We start from the raw sequence: 21038 nt of genomic DNA on the forward strand, positions 1-21038 counted from the left end.
ATCATCACCTTGCCTAGGGTTCAGCTCATTTGTACGTGACTCAAACCAGGAGATGAAGTATGGACTAGTCCTTCCCAGTACCTGTGATTCCCTGAATCTATCACTCTTTATTTTGCTTGGCGGATGAAGAGAGTCTCACTGTTTACCTTGAATAGAAGTGGATCTCACTATGGGTATGGACTATGGAATAATTTCACCACCATTCCCCTCTTTGGTTATTTCTGTTTTTCCCTTCATAGAATATTAGATTAACACCAGATTCTCAGGAAATGCATTTTGAACTGCCTGGCTTGACTGTCCTAATTTACTCTGCTTGTCTTTTCCTAGCTTTGTTCTCCTTTCTTTCTAATACAATACTTTCTTGATACCAGTGAAGCCACTGAGCAGTACCTACCTCCATCACAGGCTCTCAGATCATAAGAGGATGACCAATCTGTGTTTGTGTTCATGCCATTTCTGTATGTTTTACTGATAAATCACCTCTCAAAAGAGAAATGATGTATTTTTAATGAGGCCTTTGAAAATAATGTTTTGCTTTTATTGCTAGAAAAAATAAGTTTTATTGTTAAAATACTTAACAAATTAAGTTTTGCATATTGTAAAATATTTTACTACATGGACTCTACCCTTCATCATTAAAAAACAAAATTAAACAAAACAAAACAAAACAAACCAGAACTATAAATGAAAGAAAAATGTGATAAAACAATTAAATCTATTAATTCTCTCTCAAGTGATCTGAACTTAGCCCTACCTACCCAGAGAAAAGCTGGTTTTGTATCCAACAGTAGAAGTGAAAAGCCAGCCGTGTCAGACATCCACAGCTAAAGATGATTTCAACCCTTACCCTTGTCATCTCATGGAGCAGCCTAGAGTCATCAGCTGCTAGTCTTTTCTCATCAGTTATGGTCTATTCTCCTTGCTAAGCCTGTTCTCTTCCTGGGCTAAGATCCTTAACCTTTGTCACATCACTGACTTGGAGTGTCTGCTCGATCACCTGGCAGAAGTGACACCAGCTCTGGAGTACCTCAGCCTGCTGGGTAATGTGGCGTGTCCCAATGAACTAGTCAGCTTGGAAAAGGATGAGGAAGACTACAAGAGATACAGGTGAGTATCCAAGGGGTTGAGCATGGTAAAAGAAGAGAAAAGTAGCATTTTCGAGGGGATAATATACTATTTGGTGTATATTAGATGTTTGGTAAATGTCAGTGGACTCCTCATGATTATGTTAAACCTTCACCTTTGTATAACCTATAGCCATTGTCTCCTTTTGTTGACATCACTGGAGCCAAGAAACACGAAAAGCATTTGGATAGTCTAGGTCAGGGGTTGACACTTTTTTTTTATAAAGGGCTAGGTAATATTTTTGGCTTTGTCAATCATATGGTCATATGTTGCAACTATTCAACTCTGCTGTTATAGTGCAGAAGTAGCCATAAACAATTTGTAAATGAACAGGCATAGCTATGTTCCAATAAAAAATTACTTAAACAGACAGCAGGCCAGATTTGACCCATGGGTTGTATTTTGCTGGCCCCTGCTCTTCCTGCGGTCTGCGTCAGAGTCACTGGTTAGAGAGAAAGCACTTCCCATCAAAATTTAGGGAGCTTATATATGGTCTCAAGAAGAAGTCCCACAAGCCCATAACTTTGTTCCAAAAAGCTATGCCTCAGTGTCTACCAACCATGTGCTTTGATGGGCTCCAAGTAGAAATGCTTTTCTTCTCTCCACTTCTAAACCATTTGCTTTGAAACACCTGATCCAAATTCATGTCTATTAGGGAGTCTTCTTATCTTACTCATTTTACTAAATTCATTTTATTTTCTTTCTTCATTTGGGATTCTGTATGCTCTTTTGGTGAATTTTTTAAATCTTTTCATATGTGTTGCCTCTCTCTCCATTATGATATATGCTCATTAATGAATCAATATGAGGACGAAGTGAGGAAAGGAGGAAATACAAGGCAGGTAAAGCTACTGGAAAATAAATTTGGAGGAATTGGGGAAGGAGGATAATGGTTTGAGAGGAGGAATTTGTTCTGTCGAGACTCGTAAAAATCTGTGGTAACCCAAGAAAGGATGTAGTTGAGAGCATTCATTTTGTAGAAATGCAAACCTGTAAGAAATACTGAAGGCCAATAAATGTTGTATATTTAAAAAGACATACACACACACACACACACACACACACACACACACACACACACATACACATATGTAAGTAAGGCTACATCAGGAATTCAGTTATTTTTTTTTACTAGGAAGAATTTTATATCTTCAACTTCATTTTCTAGGTTACTTGATTAATTTTGCAGGAGTCTTAGACTACTTTTAAACCATCTTAGAATAAAGCTCTAACTGTACTTTTCAAAATGTATTAAATCTTTCTCTATCATGAATATTTTCATCTGAGATGTGATACTATCAATTTGAATATGAATTCTATTAGGAGAAATATGGTTAATGTTTAGCAGGTGAATAATTACAAATTCCTAAATCAAATCTTTAAGTTGCTTAATCATTTAGAACTTAATTTGCTTCATTTACACTCTTATCAACTTTCAAGCATTTAACAGCTTGATTTTAAGTACAAAGAGATAGCTTAAAGCATATTTTATCTTACTGCAGCAACTTATTTATAAGATATGCCTTGGAAAGATCAAGTAAATCCAAGAAAGTTTTCTGAATCAACATTTTTAGTCAACCAAGTATTGTTTGGGAAATTCTCATTTTTTTCTGACTTTTTTTAGATTTCTGTGTTTGATTCTTTAAAATAGCCCAACAAATTTTACATATGCATGATGCGTGTATATATGTATATGTGTTTATGCATACATATCTACATACATGTTCATTCATTCATGATTCTGTATGGGGATTGAACTGTAGGGACATTTTTTTTTTTCTAGACTGAGAGAAGTAGAGGGAGGAAAGTTTCCACTTCCATCTTATTTTATTCAGCCTTAAATAGAAAGAGGGCTTTATGAGGTCATAAAAGGAAAAGTTAATTCCATTTGTTATTGTGGTTGGTCACATTAGCAAAAATATTAAGACCCAAGGTATAAGAGTTCAAATCAGATGATCTGATATGGAGACCAGTTTGCCAGTGAGACTTTTAAAATGGGAGGGCAATCTATATCAGTGTCCCTTAAACAAGGCCATACTTCTGAATCATCCAAGGTGTTTTGATTCATTTAGTGGTAAATGCAACAAAATAGTCAATAGGTGATTCCGAAGCTCAATTAAGTACTGGACTACATAGTATTTAAAATCCCTGTTGGCACTAATATTCCGAGAGCCTCTGCTCCCAAGCTGTTACAGTTCTTCCTTTACCATCTCATACTATTTTATGTATTTTTATCTTATTTACTTCTCTCACTACTTCGGGTATTTCACCATCCAGAGAATAGCTTTCAGTAGACAAGGACTGTATCTTGCCCTTTGAAGCCTCATTAATACCTTAAGTAGTGCTGGTCATGGAATAGGGCTTTGGTAACTTTGCTGGAGCCTGCTTGAAATTACCTTTCCTCTCAGGAGCTCAGTACTTACAGAGAGATGCAGGGCCCTTTGGGCACCTCAGACGCCCACTGCCTATTTGGAATCAGACCTGTTTGGATGCCAACAAATGCAGTTAACAAGCAAGAGACTATCCTTCAGACTCAATCCAAATGCTGGTTGTTTGGGCATGATTCTTCAGGGAGGGCTTGATTCTAGAGGAGTGTTCCGTCTCATGAGCTGACCTGGGCACCCTCCAAGCCTGTGCTCCTCACTCCAGATCTATTTCCCTGGAAGGTATTGAAGGATGAGGTGGGAAAGACTGTTTGTTAGTTGCACATATGGCAAAGTTGCCATAAGGAGCTGGATTCTGGAGGCTGCACACAACCTAAATCACATCTAGTCAAAATTGTCGTAGAAAATCCAGCAGTCACCCACCATGGTGGCAAGATGCTCACACTCGGAGAGAAATAGGAACTAAGCACAGTGGTGAGAACAGTTAACGTGTGCCCATCCAGTTACACATTCGCTATATAGCATCTGATCATTGAGTGAAATAGTAGGTTATTCTCTAGTAATTCTAAATTTTTTGTTCGTTTTACTTTTTATTTCTGTTTTGACAAGCAATCTCATACTTGCATTTGGATGAGATAAATGTGTATATGATTCAATTCTATTTCATGGTTTGTTCATCGTGGAGTTTGTGCTTCATTTGAATCTGAGAAATTTTAGGATTTCACAAGACTTTTGAACCTAGAGGTCCCATGGCATTCGGGTTTCTACAAAGCAATGTGGCCACTTTTTTTTTTTTTTTTCCTTTTGGTAAACTATTTTCCTGTCTCTTCATCCACAAAGCATGAGATCTGCCTGCCTTATAGCTGTTACCCAGAGCATAATACTAGGGCCTCTATGTAAATTTATGTGACATTCTCACTAGAAAATTGCTTAAAAAATGAATGATATTTCTACGGTTTACTGTTTTTCACTTTAAGTACGTTTTCTGACAACATGTCTTCTATTAATCATTTAAGCAATAGTAGGAGCCTTAAAGAAGTGTATTCAGAAGCAAGAACCCATGGTTCATTTAGTGCTGTCTAAAAAAATTTCTTATTGATTGGCATCCTCTGTGGTTATGTGATGTAATATTTATAATATGTCACCCAGCCATACATCAAAACAAGTATGTCTGTTGTTTCGTTTCCATGGGAGATGCTGATTTCAGAGAGGTCTGCCCAGTTTTACGTCACATTGTGGCCAACCACTGGACCAGAAATGGGAAGTGACTAGATTTATGGAGTTATTGGAAATGGCTTCACAGATGCCTTGGTGTCTGCAGATTCCTTCCTCCCCTCCGCCACCCCCTCAACACATCACCACTTTTCCTTCCTCACTTACCCCCCATGCACCTGGATTTTCTTGGCACACATCCCCACAGTTAAACAGGCTCATTAAATCTGTATGTGAACACGAACATACTACCAAGCTGTTGAGCAGTGCTTTGGTCCTGCTGGGGCAGGAGCAAAACCACGCCTGGAAGTTCTCTTTGCCATTCGTCATAGATCATGGCTGAGAAATGTCCATTGCCATGTTATTATAGGAGCTTAAACCTGCCCATGCTTTGCTGTGTATATACACTGTGCTGCTATTTTGGGATGAATGTTGAATGGAGGTGAATGTGCTAACCGGCAGCCTATGGGATTTGAGCAGGAAGGGAGTGGATGAGGCAGAGCTTTGCCTGGGAGACCACCAGCATTCTAAGCAACCACCTGGGGTCTCCTGTGGACTTCAACACTGGCCAAAAAATGAATCAAGGTTGGGAAACTTGGGTGCCCAGAATGGCCTATTTCTTGTCTTCCTTTGCAATTATTTTCTTTCTTCTTACTGCAGGAAAAAAAGTGAAGGTCAACAGTACACAAGTGCTGGACCTCAGTTGTCAAATAAAGAGATGGTCTCATGGTCTCTTAGCTCAATTTTGTCACTAAACCCTTGTCATTCATTCTTTACTGCCACTGCAATCTTTGCTTGGCCTCTCCTTCCTTCGTATTCTCCAATAGGCCCCTCTGTATGCCTCACAACTTTAAATTATTTAAAACGTGACACCATTTCTTTGTTCCCTCTAAGGGAGCAAGCAGCCCTGGGGCCTGCCCAGTGTCTGTAGCACTCAGCCAAAGGGAAAGAGGGAGGGACCCTCCACCGTCTGTTGGCCATCCTGGGCTACCACCATTTCCCAGCCCAATAGGAGCTGTAAAACTTGTGGCTTACATAACCCAGCTAGCATTCTCCAGCTAATCTACAGTCTGGGCTTTGAAGATCACAAGAAAGCAAAGGTCATGACCCAGAGATCAAAGTGACAGAAGCCCACAGAGTAATTGCTGGTTACCCTCTGTAGAGGGCCTTGGTCTGTCCTGTGGGTGTATTGTTTGCAGGGAGACATCAAACATACTGCCGGTCAACTGTGAGGAAAATCAGCTGGCCTTTGCCAGTTGTCAGGCATTCATTAATGCTGTAGGTGAGCTCACCTCGGCTCATTAGAGTGAAATCATTGTCATCTCTCTGAGCATCTGGAGTTATTCCACTCACAGTGTTTGTTCATTACTGTTTGGTCTTTATTGACTTTTTTTTTTTTTTTCTCACAGTCTTCTTTTACCTGGAGGTGTGAGGGGGTGGTTTTATAAGGAAATTGGAGTAATAAGAAAGGAAGATATGTATGTATTTTTTATAAATTAACTTGGAGACACATAGACTTCAAGCAAACTAAAGCTTAAAAAAAGAGGCGTAGGCATCATTTAGCCCATTCCCTTAATTGCACAGATGGAGAAACCGAGGCTTGGGAGGGTGATAGAAACTAAACCAAGATTGCACAGCAAGATGAGCACAGAGTCTGGGCTCTTTCCTCTGCCCTGTTAGCCTTCAAGTCTTTTGTTATGAAGACCTTCCCTCTTTTTAAATTTTCTTCCCCATGCTTTAAAGCTTTATCTCTTAAATAAACTGCATATAAGCCATTGCTAACTTTTAAAAATTAGTCAGATATATTTAACTGTTGATCAGTGCTTTTAATGAGCATAAGGTAACCCGTGTTACCAAACAGGGTTGATGTCATCCAGTCAAAAGCAAAGAAGCTCGATATTTTGTTGGCGTGTTCATTCTATTGTGTTAATCTTTGTGAAAGATTGAGAACAGTTCATGGGTCACCCGTTGATTTCTTCAGGGGCCCCCAGTAGAGTATCAGTAGCTTGCACCATCTCTCCCCACCTCCCATGTATGGGAGCAAGTGGGCAGCAAGAACTAATACAAAGAAGCATAGAATGCCATAAATGGAAGGAAGTAAAAAAAACTCCAGTGACCCCACCTCCAGTTCCCTCAGAATCTAGAAACTTGGTATTTCTTGAGTAGAGTCTCCTCAGAGAAAGAAACATGGCAGCCAACCCCAGAAGCAGACAGTGGAGGTCCATCTTGGTGTTTCTGTGTCGTGCAGTGTTACAGGCAAGCAGCCAGTTCCCCCCAGGTAGCAGTTGTGGGCAGGAGGGAAGAGCATTCTCCTCCTCCTTTGAAGTCTAGGTGAAAAAATGCCACAGCTTCAGGATTTGGGCAGAGAAAATTGATTTTGGATCAAAACAAACAAACGAAAAGCCTTTCTGCTTTGACTATTCTCCCCCTACCAGTTTTAGATGTCTTCTTAGATGAGTTCTTTAAGAAAAGGGAGCGTTCTATATGAAGAGAGAACCTGAAAAGCTCTGTGTGTGGGTCTCACCTTTAGAGAATCTGCTTGCAGACAGAGACAAATAGGTCTTTAAACATCTTCCCAGGATCCCTGATCTCCTCTTCATAACCTCACCATCCATGTCACAGCTGAGAGTGCCCCTGCCTTCTCCCCGTTAGCCTTGGGACTTTTTGCCCAGCCACCTTGGGAAGGTCAGGAAAATTGGAGTTGCCCTCTGGAGCTAGGGATGGGAGACTTAGAACTTAGATGGATCTCTTTTCATTAAGCAGTGTCCTGGCTTAACAAGCAGTTTTATAAATCTGAAGCTGTCTCCAGGTGTCGCAGGATTTATAGACGGGGGTTTCTGCCATAAAGTGGTTTATGATGGCTGCCTTCTGTGTTATTAGTAGCTGTCTCTTCCTTCAGCCATTGCTGTTTGATAATAGCCTTAAAACACCCAGAATTACTTACCTGCAAGCCCCTTTCCCGATAGCCCCTGTTGACAGTCTGAATAAGTTTACTGCCCTTTTGTTGTACTTTACCTTCAAAACAAACTGATTGAACCATCAATAGCTCGTAGAAGCTGACAGAGGCATGTCATGTGGACTAGCCCTTGTGATTGCAGGTTATCTGGGGGAGTTAACCTTCCCGCATTGTTAACTGAAATGTTTTATGTACTATGCAACTTTAGGATACGGCTGTGATAACCTCAGTAACTAAGTAATACATCACGGTAAAGAGATTTTGGTGCAACAAATAACCTTGGATTAAATTTACAAGGGTTGAATTGATATTATAAAAGCCTTCATTCTGTGGCTTCGGGAATCCTCTCTTGTATTTTTATGGCAAGCTTGTATTATACACAGGATTGAAGCTGCAGCTTTTGACACCCTGACATGACCTAGAACAAAGGAAATAGATCTTCTGAGACCGGGATGGGACAGGCAGGCAGAAAGCCCACGGACTTATCACTTGGCAGTAATGTTTAGAGCCAGTTCCAAACCACCAAGGGGCAGGAAGATCTGGTATGTGTGGCTGCGGTCTGGGCACTGTGTACAAGGTAGGGCAGACCATTAGCAGAATTGAGGAGAATCTTTGCTGCCTTACCAACCTCATCATTCCCAAACTGCTATTTCTTGTGGTGTTATTTTCACTTGGACAGTAGTTCTCAGAAGGACCAGCAGCATCAGCCTCACTTAGGAACTTATTAGAAACGTAAATTACAGTTCCCACTCTAGATCAGAAACTCTCGTGGTGGGGCCCTGCCACCTGTGTTTCAACAAGCCCTCCAGGGGATCTCGATACCCACTCAAGTTTGAGAATCACTGTACTAGTTAGTATATAAGCTCTTGAGAGCAGGGTCCTTGTCTGTTCTGTGCATCACCTTAATCTCAGCACCTGGCACAGTTCCTAGCAGGTGGTAGCTGCTCAATAATTATTTGTTGGGTGAGTGAATATATAAGTGAAAGAAGACATCTCTAAGCGAGGGACTTCTGACCCTGGGCTGAGTCTCAGGCCCAACTACTTGGGACAAGCTTTCCTAGTGTCCCTCAAATCTCTCTAAGCAGCAACTACCTGGAAACCCCAGGCTGGCTGTCAGGATGGGAGTCAAGTCACCCCTAGTTTCAGGGTGACTGGCAGCTTATTTCATGGGCTGTTTCTTTGATTGTATAAGAAGAGTGCTCTGAAAAACAGCAGCTCTTTGTCATCTAAAATTTTTAACTAGCTTAAAAGCCAGCACCTCTCTCTCTCTCTCCTTTGATTTCAGGGCTGTGATCCAAAGTGGGGCAAAATGACAACGTGCTGTCTGTTGTCATCGTGGTTCCTGCCAGCCCCGTGAAGACATCTTTCATTTCATTATTAAACATTGGCTGATTTTCTAATACTGATGTTTTCTTCACCTGAATATTCATCTTTTCCCACCCTACACTTAGTGGGTGTCTTTACTCCTTTGAGCGTCACTCCTGACATATTGTTTCCGTCTGTACTTGTCTTTATTTGAAAGAATCTGTTGTCATCAAGACTTTGCTGCTACAAGCGGAAGATGGAAGTTTTCTCTGACATTGACTGAGGCTAGTGGGAGTTCTATTGGAGGACAGAAAGGTCATTTGAGCCCCTTGTGGAATTTTTCTGATTTGTGGTAGGGTTAGGGAGCATTTGGAGGGGAAAGGAGAGGCTCTGGGAGAAATAGGAAATAATGTAATAAGGCCGGGGAAGAAGCAAGAAGTAGAGAGTCATTATTTCCAGGACTTTAGGTGTTGGGGATCACAGTTCTGGGGAGGAAAAATATACCTCCAAAGAATTTTAGAGTATTTTGACTTTAAAAATGAATAATATAAAGTTCATAACTAGATGCCTCCAAGTTGTCATCTCTGGTGTTCGGATGATCAGCTAAATCTTTAACCTGGACAAGCATGTGGAGGTCAGTTGGTGATGTGAGACGATCTTATGAATGTGAGAGCTGGCCCTGGAACCCAAGGATCCACTGAAAAGACAGGCATACTGCTTATCTCAAGTAACATTATCATTGAGGAAAAGTTAAGTGCTTGGGTTCGCTTTAGGATTTGGTTCCTTGAAGCCTGCTTGAGATTTCCGGTTCCTCCTCATTGTCATTCAGCCATTAGTTTTTAGCCATTCGGTGAGTAATATTAGGTCTCTTTCTCTGCGCTCCCAAAACTTCTGTATAACCTCGATCTTAGCACATAGCTATGCTGATTTCTAACTTCTCTGTGCAAGTCTGTCATCTCCATTACACTAAAAACCCCTTTAAATATAGAGCCCATGTTGTAATCACCTCTGTATACCTAGGGCCTGGCACATAGTAGGTGCTCAAGAAATGTTCATGCTACAGAAATGAACTGGTATTTTACTGAGTGAATTCTAATGCTACTTTCCAAGATAGCATGAGGGTGAACAGCAAAAAAATTGTTCCGGCCTTCAAGAAGCTTATAGTTTAGGTGAAGGCATCAATCTAACTAAATTCCTGAATATCAGACAAATTGCATGGATCTTTGAGGTGGTCACCCGAACATTCCTAAATGGTCTCTGCCTATTCTCTCCCAGATGCTTTGTTCTGCACAAGCTGCCCAATTTAAAGTTTTTGGATGCCCGGAAAGTAACCAGACAAGAACGAGAAGAAGCTTTGGTCAGAGGGGCGTTCATGAAGGTGATAAAGCCCAAGGTAAGCTGCCTATTGGTCTCGCCTTGTTGGTTACTCTCTGAACGTGGTGGATGTCCTCCTATGTCTTTAGAATTCAGGAGGGATCTCACACTAAGGCTTCATCCATGGACATACTATGAGCCAAATAAGAAGTAGGACTGGGTATAAATTAGGTCTCCCTATAATCCAGTCAATGGGTTATAGGTAGCTCTTTTACCAATAAAATGGCACACCATGTACAACCTGATGATGATGTTCCTGGGGGTGGATTTCAGGCCTTTTCTTGAAGATGGTTCATTTATAAGGTGGGGCCTCTGCAGGTCTGGAGATGAGAAAGAAGAAAGAGGAAAGTGTTGAGCATTTACTACTTCTCAGGTGAGTAGTGTTCCTCTAGTGCTTCAGAGGAGACCCTTCTTTCTTGGGCCCAAAGGGGAGCCAGGGGAGAGAGATATTCTTTGGTCAACAGCTCTCAGAGATATTGTCAGTGGGAAGGCAACTTTATCGGACAATGTGATCTGGGACAGGTGTGTGTTCTCTCCATGTAGCTCTGTAGCATTCATGGGAACGATGTTTACTGAACTTTCCTTTACCAGCCAAGTCTGTATTGAGGCTATAGAAGTGACCATGGTATCATCTTCATGACAGCATTGATGAGGTGGGCGAGATCTAGCTTTGGGTCTTGGATTCAGACACAAGGAAACTTTTAAGGACATGGACAACTATCTTATCAGGAGGAATTTGAGTCCTTCAGTGAAGCCAGAGGCTGGGGAATGAACTTGATGACCCTTGGTGACCCCTTGGAGGTCCATCACTGCTCTGAGATTCTGTGGAGCCACATAGTCATTTCCTGTGGGATCCCAGCTTGTGCGTTGAAAACACTAGCCCGGAAATCCTAGAGGTCTAGTTTGTCCTTGCTTATTGACTTAGAGTGCTCTGCACGTGCATTGGAAATGATTAAGAAGGAAAGAGAAAAAAAAAAAAAACAAACAGAACCAAAGCAGAAAAAGGAAACCTCTTCCATCAAGTTGCTCAGCTGGCAGCAGACCTCAGGCCACTTTATTTCCCTCAATCCATGAGGTACAACTTATTTTCCATTATGCTGAATACAATTGCTAACAGTTGTGGAAATATGTGATATGGAGGGTATAATGCTGGCAGATAAATGCATTGTTACCTGTTTTAGCACGTGAGAAATTAATCGAGTGATTCGTTTCATAGCTATTAAAGTGTTAACAGTTTTCTTTATTGAGGCAGATTTGCCGTATTGCTCATGACTGCCTTTAGTTATTTCAGCTTTTGTAATTTTGTCCAAACGGAATAATTTCTCTCTCAGCCTTTTTTTTTTTTTAAAGATGCCAGAGAAAGCCATATCACCAAACCAAACAAAGTACACCAAATGAACTGTTTATAATATCTTGGGTTTGTGCCCATCCTACATTTCTCATCTTCATGTATACAGGCATTTTACTAGATCAATATTTCAACTGCTGTCATTGTCTTTGACTTGGGCAGCTCTACATCGTCACAGGAGATCTGAAGGTGTACTAAATACTGTATTTGGGTGGGGTGCTCTATATGTGTCCACCACTGTTGTAAGGTACTTTGTATATAGATTTGTGAGTCCTCACATGACCCTATAGTGTATAAGGAAAAGAGCATTGGCTTATTCTACAGATGAGGTAACTCAGGCCTAAAGATATTAATTGGGGTTGCCTAAGTCACCAGGCTAGTAATTGCTGGAGCTTTACCTGTTTTTCTGATCACAGAGCCCACATTCTTCCACTCTGATTTCTTAACCTTGGATCAGTGAGCTAAACATTTTCCCCATGCTTCTCTGTTCAAACAAAGCCTCATAAGAAGGCCTCAGTGAAGAAAACAAGTGAAAGCAGGACTGTTCTGTTGAAGTAGAGATGGTGAGGGCAGTGGAGGATGTTGGTAGTAGGGAAAACTGAAATCCTCACCTGTCTTTGAAAGCAAATGGGAATGACTCCTTAAAATCTGGTAATAGCTGGTTTTCTGAGTCATTAGCAACTTAAGCAGAAATGTTCTTCAAAGCTCCAAATTAAATTCTAATCAATTATAGAATTAGCTCATGTTTCTGTGATTGACTAACATCTTTACTAACTGTATAAAGCTTGAAAATATCCATTAATTATTTGAGAACAGGCAGAAGTACTCTGACAAAGTATGGGGACCTTCAGTTGTTATGTTTCTGTAGAATGACATGATTTCCAAACCAGGGACTTCAGAAAACACCTGGCCTGTGATCTCATTTTATGGATGAAAGAACTGGGAGAGAATGTAGTTTCCTTAGGCCCCCACAGTCCCATGGAGACAGACTCAGACCAGAACCCAGAGGCTTCCAGTTAAGTGTTCTATTTATGCCATGAGCCTTCAAGTGTACCAGAGAATTTCTCTGTGTTCCTGGTTTCATATCAAACTGTATGCTTCTCTTTGAATGGCAGGCAATTTCCTTTTGTCTGTTTTCAGAGATATGCACTGGTACTTTTCTTGCAGATAGAGGCCAAATGAGCTCCTTGCTGAATTAATAAATTGATGTTAAAAAGGCTGGTTCTCGCCTGCTCACAGTATATACAGACATATGTTTGTTCCTATGCAGGTGTGTATATATGCTTTCCATCTCTGTGTATATATACATATGTATGTTCTGGGAGGTATGTGTACGCCTGGATTCGGCTCCTAAGTGGAGAGCAATTTCCTCCCCATGAATTGCCGACGCTGTGCTGAGCAGACTGTGTGAAGACCTATTTTTCATAACAGCATCAGAATCTCAAGTTGGCTTCTGTCCTTTCTGAGGCAGCGGCCTGTTGTGCTTATTCAGCAGAAGGCTCTGATGGATGATCAAGGGGGCCATGATTTGGGGAGCTGTTTTCATTTTATTCTTGACATAAAGTATTTGGGAGAATGGAAAAATGCCTCTCCAATCACAGCCCTTGCCTTGGAGGTAGGGAACGGGCAGTGTGGGTGTTCTCAGCTGACGCAAATGCAAAATCATCCGGGAGCTAATAAACCCCCTGTGTCACAGAGGTTTGATTTGGTACCTAGCAGGCCTTGGCACTTGAGTGCAAGTTCTCTCTCGCTTTCTCTCATGATGACACAGTTCTCTTTCATTGCTGCCTTTTGGCTTTTGTTGTTTAAAAGCTGCCTTCTGTCTGAGCTCTGATTGTTCTACGGAAAGATGCTGTCATTCATTAGGGAGAGATAGCTAATGGTACAATGGCCTCTTCTAGACGTGTGCGTGTTTGTGTTTGTATGTTTTTAGTTAATGGACTTACAACAGCTACGCCTTGCTCATTCCCCAGAATTTTAAAGAAAATATATATCTCTGTCAAATATTAGATATCGAATTGTGCCATTGTTAATGCAGAGAGCACCAAGCTGGATGCAGAGAAGGCTGAGGCCCCCAAAGAAAAGCTTCTGTAATGACCACACCATGACCCCTCTTGCTGCACTGGGAAATATAGATCAAAGCTGCGCAGAGGCCTGTCCAGGAGGGCGTACGTGGCAGACACGCCAGCCCTGCACATCAGAGAGACAGTTCAAGAATCCGACAGTCAGAATTGCTTAATTATGTCCTGGCTTTGTAATTATTCATCCCTGTTCTGGCAAAGAGCACAGTTGTCATTTCTTTGACATATATTTAAAGCTAAGCTCTCTTGTTTACAGGCACATATACAAAGTTGGCTACCAACTATTTAATCTTCAGAACCTTACAGAAGCAATGGGGAGATTAACTACAAGGGCAGCTGGATTGAGAATCACTGCTTATATTAGAAAGCGTTTTAACATGTGTATTTTTGCTTGTAATCATGGCCATTCTCTTATAGGTAAGATATGGCAATAGGTATATTCGTATATTAGTAGATAGTTCCTTGAAAATATGTTATGCGTGTCTTTATGCAGGTATGCCTGGGTTTCCTATCATGTGCAGTTTGTGTAGTTTTTCATAGTTCGTATATTTGTGCGTGTGTGTGTATCTTTGAGTATTTGCACAGGGGTGTGTGTGTGTGTATGTGTGTGTTTGTATGTGTGTAAGCGAAGGGGAGGGAGCTAGAGAGATATGACGTGTTAAAGGAATAAACTTCTGAGTACCTGTACCTTCCATAAATCTTTTTTATTCTCATCCTTAAACTGAAAGTTGTAAGTTATTTGGGTCCAAGGATCACTTGCTTCTATGACTGCACTACACAGTCTTGTATTTGACATTTGGAGTTGGGCTCTAATTCCCCTGGGTAACTAGTTTCTTCCATTGTGTCCATGTTTTCAGATTTCCGCCGAAAAAGGCAATCTCGCGTAAAGACAGGGAATAGAAGCATTGGGAAGCCAACTGTTCATTAGGATCAAGCAGCTGCTTATCCACTGGGATGTCAGCTCCATGAGGGCAGGAACTTTGTTTTCTCACTCTCATGTCTCCAGCGCCTGGGTTATAGCAGAGCCTCGGCCATAAGAATGAACCATGAACAGAGTGTGTTGGAAGATCCATCCCGAAAGGTGGTCCATTTTTTAATTGCCTCAATGGGGTCCTCTGGAGGAGCAGGAAAAAACCTTTGCCTTAAGAAAATGTGATAATTTGAGTCTATTGGCAGGAAAGAGAGATTCTGGATCGAATATTTATTTTTCCAAGGAGTTACCCAAGGATTACTTACGATGGCAACACCTACAGCTGTTGTGATGCCTGGGCCTCGGCTTCTGCGTCAGGTCGCATTGCTGGGGGAGGCAGAGGTGAGGTCTGTAGTCCCTGTCACTGCTCGCAGTGCTCTCTGAGATCTTCTTTCAGAATCCACCTGCTAATATTAGAGCTTTTACGAAATAAAAAGTAGCTCCCCCCCCCCCCCCGGAAAACATGTCGGGGTACTCTACAAGTCTATGTGTAGTTAAAATGAAATTTTCCCTCTTTTAGCTGCTATTGTATTTTTTGTCTTACCAGTCTGGTGGCTTGTTTGGTTCATTGAGTTGTTTTTTTATGCCTAGCCTAGTTCTTTATAAGTGTTCCCTTGTTCTAAAGTACATTACATGTCTCTCATATCTTCTATTATCCTTATCTAGCCCAAATGCAAACATGTGAAAGGTTATCAGAAAATACGGCTAGATCGATTGCAATTACTAACATGTACTCTATAGTCGATATTTTTAAGAATATATATTTTATATAAATCTAGGGTATGCCTATAAATAAATATTGTAAACCACATGTATATACAGTTAAATAGATGATAAGCCAATATATGTTGAACTCTCTCTACTGTGCCAGACATTCAGAAGAAAGCTAAAAAATGTCAGGTGATTTTCTGGATATTTCTAACTACCTAGATATGTTCGTGTTTTATAGCTCTCTTCTGTTTTTACACAGATGTTTTTTTGTCTAGAGACATATTCAGATATTATATTCAGTTACTTTGTAGCAAAATTTGAAGAAAGGAAAATTTTTAATTAATTTCTTTTTTGGAAGATGCTTAGGCGGCATGTTTAGAAACAACTCCAGAAGCCAAAAATTTGCAGTTTGTTTGTTTTCATTCTTCTTCCTGATTTCACAGTTTGCCACATTCATTTGAGGGGGAATTACTTAAGGGTTTTGTACTTCTCCATTTTTAGCACCATGGCATCTTGCGTATCGAGTAAATGCTTTTAGACTATTGCTCTTTGGAGGCAATTTCTGGGAGCTTTTCATTGCCTTGCTTTTGGCTAGCAACCCTCTGAAATCAGTGCTAGACTGTTGCAGAAAAGTTGTGTCAACAGCGCCCTGGCGAAGCCCTATAGATGGAGAATTGAAATCCATAGTAGAGAGAAGTGAAACAGAACTATAGGTGCTGGTTGTAGCCTGTGAGGGCCACTCCCAGAAGTCCCTGGGGCCTGGCCAGGTGCTGAGCATGTAGTAGGTCTCACTCTCCATTAAGCTTAATGCCTGGTAAGATATCACGGTGTCTCTGCTGAGTTGGCTTTCACTGCACCCCAATGCCCCAACTCCATATTCTTCCTCGTTTTGGCCTCCAACATGCTCACTTTTGTCCAAAGATATTTGCACAGGTGAACCTAGAGGATCATGGAAGAAAGTGGCACCGTTAGGGAATTAGATAAGTCTTCTTAGATACTTTGTGCAGCATCTGGAACCTAAAAATTGGGAGAAATGAGGTAGATTCCATTATCTGAAATTGTTCGTTTCTCTCTGCCCCTGCCATGGTTCCCCTCCAAGGAAGGAGTACACTTCCTCAATTCATTGAGTTTGGCCTTGGCCATGTGACTCTTTGGCCAATGGGATGTGAGTGGAAGTGACAGCATGCCAGTTCTGGGCCAAGGCATTATGAAGTACCATGTGTTTCTACTCACTCCTTTTGCATGTCTGCCATTTGCTATGAAAACAACATGAGACATACACTGAGCAGACCTGAACCTGACCCGAAGTCTGAAGCTGAAGCGGAGCTATCGTAGCCAACCACAGATCTCTGCACAAGAAATAAATGCTTGTTGTAAGCCAATAGGATTTTGAGAAGTAGTGTTGCTACAGAAACCTGACTAATAGATAGGCCATCCATTCCCACATCTTTCCCTCTGGTCCTTCCTTGGCCACTTGAACCAGAGCTCTTAACTAGGACACGACTTGGGTTTTAGTGAAGTTAGTGGCAGTTTTTGGTGTCACAGCATTAACTTCTATAGGCTTTCTGGATGCTTAACTAATTAGGATCACAAGGCCAGCCTTAGGGTCGACTGGCTACCTAGTGATACAATATTAGATGCATTGAAACTTTCCTGATATGTGGGTTAAAATAACAACTACCATGTATTAACTGTCCACTGCGTACTAGATATTGTACCAGCAACTTAACAATATCATCTCTAAATTTCTCCTTGAGCTTAAATCTACCAATGAGGAAACTGATGGGCAGAGGACTTATATACATCACCTAAAATTATAGAGCAATGTGGAATCAGACTCTTCTTTAGGTCTGTGTAGGCCTCAAAGCTCATGATGTTTTCCCCCCGTATACCTTAAATTTCATTAACCGGGCATAGAGATGTGATAAGAGGCAGGAACAAAAGAGTAGGAAGAGCAGGACTTGGAAGGAAGTCAAATTAACTTTGTAATTTCCAATTTGACCTTGTCCTTGTGACCACTTCCCCCGACCCATTTTGATGAAATACATGAGTTAGGCAGAGAATTGTAGGAGCCAGGCTGTGGAGCCAGGTTTGTTAGGCCAAGTTTGTGCTTTTATCTTCAGGATGAGGAGGAAACTTGGCAGGGTTTGAAGTGGGAGGGAAGTATGGGCAGGTCCGTGTTTGGGTATCTAAGAGAGGGAGTGGAGTGCTCTGTGCACAGCAGGTTTTTGGGAAATCTGTGCAGAGGCAGCTGCCGGCCTGAGGCTGTCCTGCATTCAGAGCAACCAGACTAGTGTTAGTGCTCAGAAGTCAAAGAGCTAGGAGTTGAGTGCCCTCTTTCAGGCATTACTGGGATGGGTCTGTGTGGGAGTGAGCAGCTCAGATGCTGGCATAAGGAGAAAGCCCATGGCTGTCAGAGACTCAATAGTAACTCCCCTTGTGTTGGTTACATGGCATTCGAAAAAGTCCTTTGACATGTTCTTACCAAAAATATTCTTTCCCCTACGGTATCAGATGCCTTAGTTTTAAGGAGTTAATTTAAGTCTTCTTAACTGGGCCATGAAAAGTTCTCATTCGTGTGATCTCTGGTAATGTTTGAGATGGAGCCTTAATAGGCAATTATGTCTGTAATCCGTATATTTTCAACTTGACCTTTTTTTGATCCACTTTAGAGATAGTTTTTGGTATTTCGCTTTTGCAATTTGGGTGTTTTATTCTTTTAAATTAAATGTGAAAGCAAAGAGGAGAGGAAAATAAAGATGCTTCCTTAAGAAAGTGGCTTAGAAAATCTCTTGGGGGCCCATGGGAACGTCAGGTGGTAGGGACTGACCCCTCAGGTAGATTGGCATTCTGAAAGACAGAGAAGCCTGCAGGATGGAGGCTCACTAGAGAAAAATCAGGAACATTGTTCCGAAGCTAAGTTTGATCCACGTTAATATTATTTGCCGTTCTATGGCTAAGGGAAAAGGAGAAAATGAAGATGGCATGGTCCTAATTTATACCTTTGAGTTCCAGTTATTTCCAAACTGCCTGCAACCAGTAGCAGAGTTCCTAGTTTCCTCACGCTGCCATAACACGCTACCACTGAATGGGTGGCGTAAACAGCAGAAATTCATTTTCTCATAGTTCTGGAGGCTGGGAGTCCAAGACAACATGTTGGCGGGACTGGTTTCTTCTGAGGCCTCTCTCCTTGGCTTGCGGGTGGCCTTCTCACTGTTGTTCTCACAAAGTGGTCTTTATGTGTTCTCACAGCCCTGCTATCTCTTTGTGTGTCTAGATTTCTTTTTCTTTTTCTTATAAGGACACTAGCCATATTGGTTTAGGACCCATCCGATGACCTTTTAGCTCAATTACCTCTTTAAAGGCCCTGTCTTTAAAGATAATCACACTCTGACATACCAGGGGTTATGGCTTAAATGTATAAATTTTGGAGGGGGATACAATTCAGTTCATAACAACAGACAAGAAGAATAAATTTTAAGAAGATATAAAAGAAAACTCATGTAAGCTTAGCGATGAAGGGGATGTCCCTAATATCTAACATTCACTTGTTCTTTTCATTGTCCTAAAAGCCAAGAAGCAAAATAAAATAGTAGGATAACCTTAGGTTAACCAACTTGAATGGAGATAAAAGTCTTCACAAAGTTCGACAGAAATCAACATTTGATCCTTCTGTCGGGATGTGGCTAATACATACTTTTCAGTGCATCATCCAGGTGGGTGCCAAGGGGCATGAGCAGGTACACGCCAGGATTGATGCGAGTTCCAGTAATGGCACTTCCTCTACACAGTAAACTCAGTGAGCAGCCTCAGTGCTCAGAGGAGCCTTTGCTTCTAGAGGTGCCTTTTGTTCCAAATGATTCCTTGAGGAGTAGAAAGAAGCTGTTTTTTGTTTGTTCGTTTGTTTTGTTTTGTTTTGTTTTGTTTTTGCTTTTTTGTTATAGGGAGAAGAGTTATAACACATTCCCACTACCACCTGCCTGTTTCTCCAGCGAGCTTATTTCTCCCAGCCAAGACCTCTAGGAACATCAGAGCTCCCAGATTTCTGTTGGGTCCAGTGTGAGAGCTGGTTACAACATTCTAGAAATTGTGTTTTGCCTCTCATTGTTTTGTCTACCTGTGGTCACCAGGGCTTACTTCTGGGGCCCATGCACATGATCTGACTCCAAATGTATCATCGTCCCTCTGACCAAGCAAAGTCCTATTTCACAAGCATGATAGGGAAGATCTGCCCTTGGGGTCCCTGAAGACTGGTGGTACAATTAGCTCTTTTATTTCCTTTTCTGCTTCGTACAGTGGAGTGTCTTAGATTAACAGACAGGGCACCATCAATAATGCACAGATGCTTTGTAATTGGGGCTTCCTTTGATGTTAATTCAGCTAAGTTCAGTGCTTTTGTCAGTAATAGCAATTATGCTCTTCCTTTTCACCAAGGACATTTTAAGAAAATTTTATTTTTCATGCGAATTTTAAAATACGGCAGTAGATTTGGAGCTATATTATCTGAATTAGAACTCATTATTTCTTTTTAATAGCAAACTAATGTTCCTGTCTAGGATCTAAAGTTTTGTATATGTATATGTATATGTATATGTATATGTATATGTATATGTATATGTATATGTATATGTATATGTATATGTATGTGTATATACAGACACACACATACATACATACATATAACACACACACACACATATATATGTATACTATTTTTTTCTTTTTTGAAGTGGGGGATTTTAAGTGGGGTTTTTATTTCATGACACCTTTAACTCATGAGTGAAATTTAGAAGTGAGTCTCTTTTTTTCATTGTTGGTATTTTGCGTTGTCACAGAGCTACCTGGCTTAGCAATCTCTCCCATGTTTTATTTGGCTCACTTTTATTCATTCCTCCCCACCACCCAACCTTTACTTTTTTTCTAGACGTGATTCAAGTTGCTTCTAGCTCCCCTTTGGGGAACGTTTAAAATCTGAATTTACTGTGGCTCTGGTGTTCCATGGAAAACCTACGATTCTTACTTCGTTCATGCTTGGGCTGTTTTCAGATTTGCTGTTCCATTTAGGGGTCAGCCCCATTCTAGATTTTAGGATTACATTTTGGTGTGAATTAAAGGGTGAACTTCTGTCTTCTGCCATCCATTTCTCCATTATTAATACAAGGACTATAATGCCTCCTTCCATGTTTGTTGTGAGGGTTAAATGAGGTAACACGTGTAAGGAGTTTACATCATTTCTGTTATGTAGAATTAGGGGCAGCTAGTGTTATTAGCTGTATAATTTCAAAACGGCTCTGTTTTTGTGGTATTGCCATGTCATTGGTTTGTGTGAGTGAACGCGGTGAAGGTAATTCTGGCTTGAGGTAGGGGGATATATTAGATGGCTCGGGCTGCCACAAAAAAACACCATAGACTGGGTGGCAACAGAACTCTATTTTCTCATGGTTCTGGAGACAAGAAGTCCAAGTCATGGTGCCGGCCTGGTCAGGGTCTGATGAGAGCTCTTTCTCAGCTTGCAGATGGCCACCTTCTCAGTGTGTCCTCACATGGCAAGAGACAGAGAGGGAGGGAGGGA

At 41.2% G+C, this 21038-nt stretch overlaps 1 protein-coding gene across 2 annotated transcripts in view; it reads left to right on the forward strand.

Annotated features, from left to right (window-relative positions):
• The window catches only part of LRMDA (leucine rich melanocyte differentiation associated), a 999992-nt gene that overhangs the window by 570524 nt on the left and 408430 nt on the right, over positions 1–21038 (forward strand). For both annotated transcript variants that reach the window (XM_023527874.1, XM_011355312.2), the window contains 2 exons: positions 968–1107; positions 10258–10375. In XM_023527874.1, the coding sequence (XP_023383642.1) occupies positions 968–1107; positions 10258–10375 (258 nt within the window). The remainder of the gene's footprint in view (positions 1–967; positions 1108–10257; positions 10376–21038) is intronic.

Source organism: Pteropus vampyrus, unplaced genomic scaffold (genome assembly GCF_000151845.1).
Source record: "Pteropus vampyrus isolate Shadow unplaced genomic scaffold, Pvam_2.0 Scaffold20, whole genome shotgun sequence".
Classification (NCBI taxonomy): Eukaryota; Metazoa; Chordata; class Mammalia; order Chiroptera; family Pteropodidae; genus Pteropus; species Pteropus vampyrus.